General features: G+C 21.4%; 1 protein-coding gene across 1 annotated transcript; it reads right to left on the reverse strand.

Annotated features, from left to right (window-relative positions):
- Positions 1–258: 258 nt before the first annotated feature.
- On the reverse strand, positions 259–1,688 carry PBANKA_1400900 (conserved protein, unknown function; the record flags this gene model as incomplete). The annotated part of the gene is made up of 9 exons (XM_034567323.1): positions 259–300; positions 460–505; positions 631–707; positions 795–857; positions 955–1,014; positions 1,113–1,141; positions 1,311–1,404; positions 1,529–1,533; positions 1,613–1,688. 9 exons carry the CDS (start codon positions 1,686–1,688, stop codon positions 259–261), a joined length of 492 nt encoding a protein of 163 aa, XP_034423831.1.
- Positions 1,689–2,169: the final 481 nt, after the last annotated feature.

The raw sequence follows: 2,169 nt of genomic DNA on the forward strand, positions 1-2,169 counted from the left end.
AATTTATAATTTTTTTATTAATATGTTAAATTATATATAAAATATTTTATGGGTTAGCGAGAAAGACATATATAAAATAGCCATGCGTTTTTATACTATTTAAATAATGCATATCATGAAAACAGTCATAATTGTATAATTTATATATTTTTATAAAATAATGTTATACATTTTAGTAATATAACATTATGTTGATCAATTAATTTTTTACTAAAAAAATTAACAATAAATCATAAAGTCCCCAAAATTTAAATCCAATTATAATTTCACTTTCTTTGGTTTTGTAAAAAAAAACGATCCCTAACGAAATGAAATTGTGTTTTATTTGCACAATTTAACCATGACATATCTTTCTTTCATTATATATGTATACATATATCCTATATTTTTATTTAAATATTTCTTTTTAAATAAATGATTTTCTCGTATTTTTTGAAAGTATTTTGTTTTTTTTCCTACTATTGTTATAATCATTAAACTTAAAATCAATCCTACAATAGAACACCTAAATCGGAAAAAATTAATGTTTTACAGTTATATATATATATATATATATATATATATATATCGAACCATATAAAAACAGTGCAAACAAAATAATATAAATACACATTTTATTTATATTTTTACCAAATCATTGTTACTAAGGTGAACACTGTCCAAAACAAATGTGGTGCAATTTTTTGGCAAGCATTTGATTTATTAATCTATAAAATTTAGAGAAAAAAGCAACCAATTAATTAATTATTCGTATGTATATAGTTTAACAAATATAAATTCTTAACACACTATACCTGGATAGTCCCAAAATATGTCCATATAAAAAATATAAACATTAAAATAAGCTCTGAAAATAGCTAAATATGCAAAAAAAATTATTAAGAATAAGCTATGCGTATCATATAAGATCCAATTTTTAATAAATATATTATTATAAAGCTACAATATATTTACTCCTTTATCTTCCTTTAGAAATGTTGGGACTCTTTTTATAAACGACATCAAGAAAAAACTCTTCAAAAATATTATATATGTATATATATATTTGTTTATTTAGTTATTTCCTTTAAAACAAGGTTTATATATTTTATGTAATTCATATAAAATTTTACTAATATTAATGCTCCTATGATCCATGTACCTATTTATAATATACACGATCAAAAAATATAAATTGTTTAGGTGGATATACTCGTTAAAGGAAAACATCGTATGTGAGCATACACATTTCCACGAAATTCCTTGGTCCATTTTTTAAACCCCTTTCTATTTTATGCATATTACTAAATTTGTGTATAACTATTTCTTACGTAAATATCCATCACAACTTATGTTTATGTCTAGTAGTAAATTTATTAACATTAGGATATCCACAAATATAACTATTATTCGTGTAAATAGTCCCTAATAAATTATAAAAATTGTCTTTTTGTTTACTAATTTTAAGCGTATAAGTATGCGCTTTGTTTAGTCACTCCTAATAATATACATGTAAAATTAATTATTTGGAACAAAAATAATTCCATACCGCTCCTAAAAATTATTAATAAAAGGAAACATGCTTTTTATATGATATATATATATATATATATATATATATATACTGTATTACCTCCGGAAAAAATTGAATTTTCATTATTCATCACTCCTTCTGATCTATCAAGAGCATTCTTACTATTTTGTTCCATTTTGTACGTGCAAAATTAATAAAATAAAAGCAAAATACATATATATCACTAAATAGGCATGCATATAATGCAAATATATGTAGATATCAAAAATTTACCATGCTGTATTAGCAATATCAAACAAAAATTATTAATGTTGTTTTAAACAAATATTCTTTAAATTTTATTTCAATACTACTATCACGCTTATTTTTATTTTATAAATTGGATATTCCTAAATATATATATCCGTGTCTTTATATATGACGTGTATGCTTATATATATTATAACGCATGTATATACAGATTTAGAAACAATTAATTAAAACGGCGAAATTATATTGCTACCGTAATTTAGTAAACATTCAATGATATTTAACTTGGGGGTTTCATATTCACTTTAACTTATATATTTTTTTTAACTTTTAAATATTCAACATGTAGTAGGACATTTTTACATTGTAAAAAAAAATATATATTTATGAATTTTTAGGAAATATGC

This window comes from Plasmodium berghei, assembly GCF_900002375.2.
Source record: "Plasmodium berghei ANKA genome assembly, chromosome: 14".
In the NCBI taxonomy this organism is placed as follows: domain Eukaryota; phylum Apicomplexa; class Aconoidasida; order Haemosporida; family Plasmodiidae; genus Plasmodium; species Plasmodium berghei.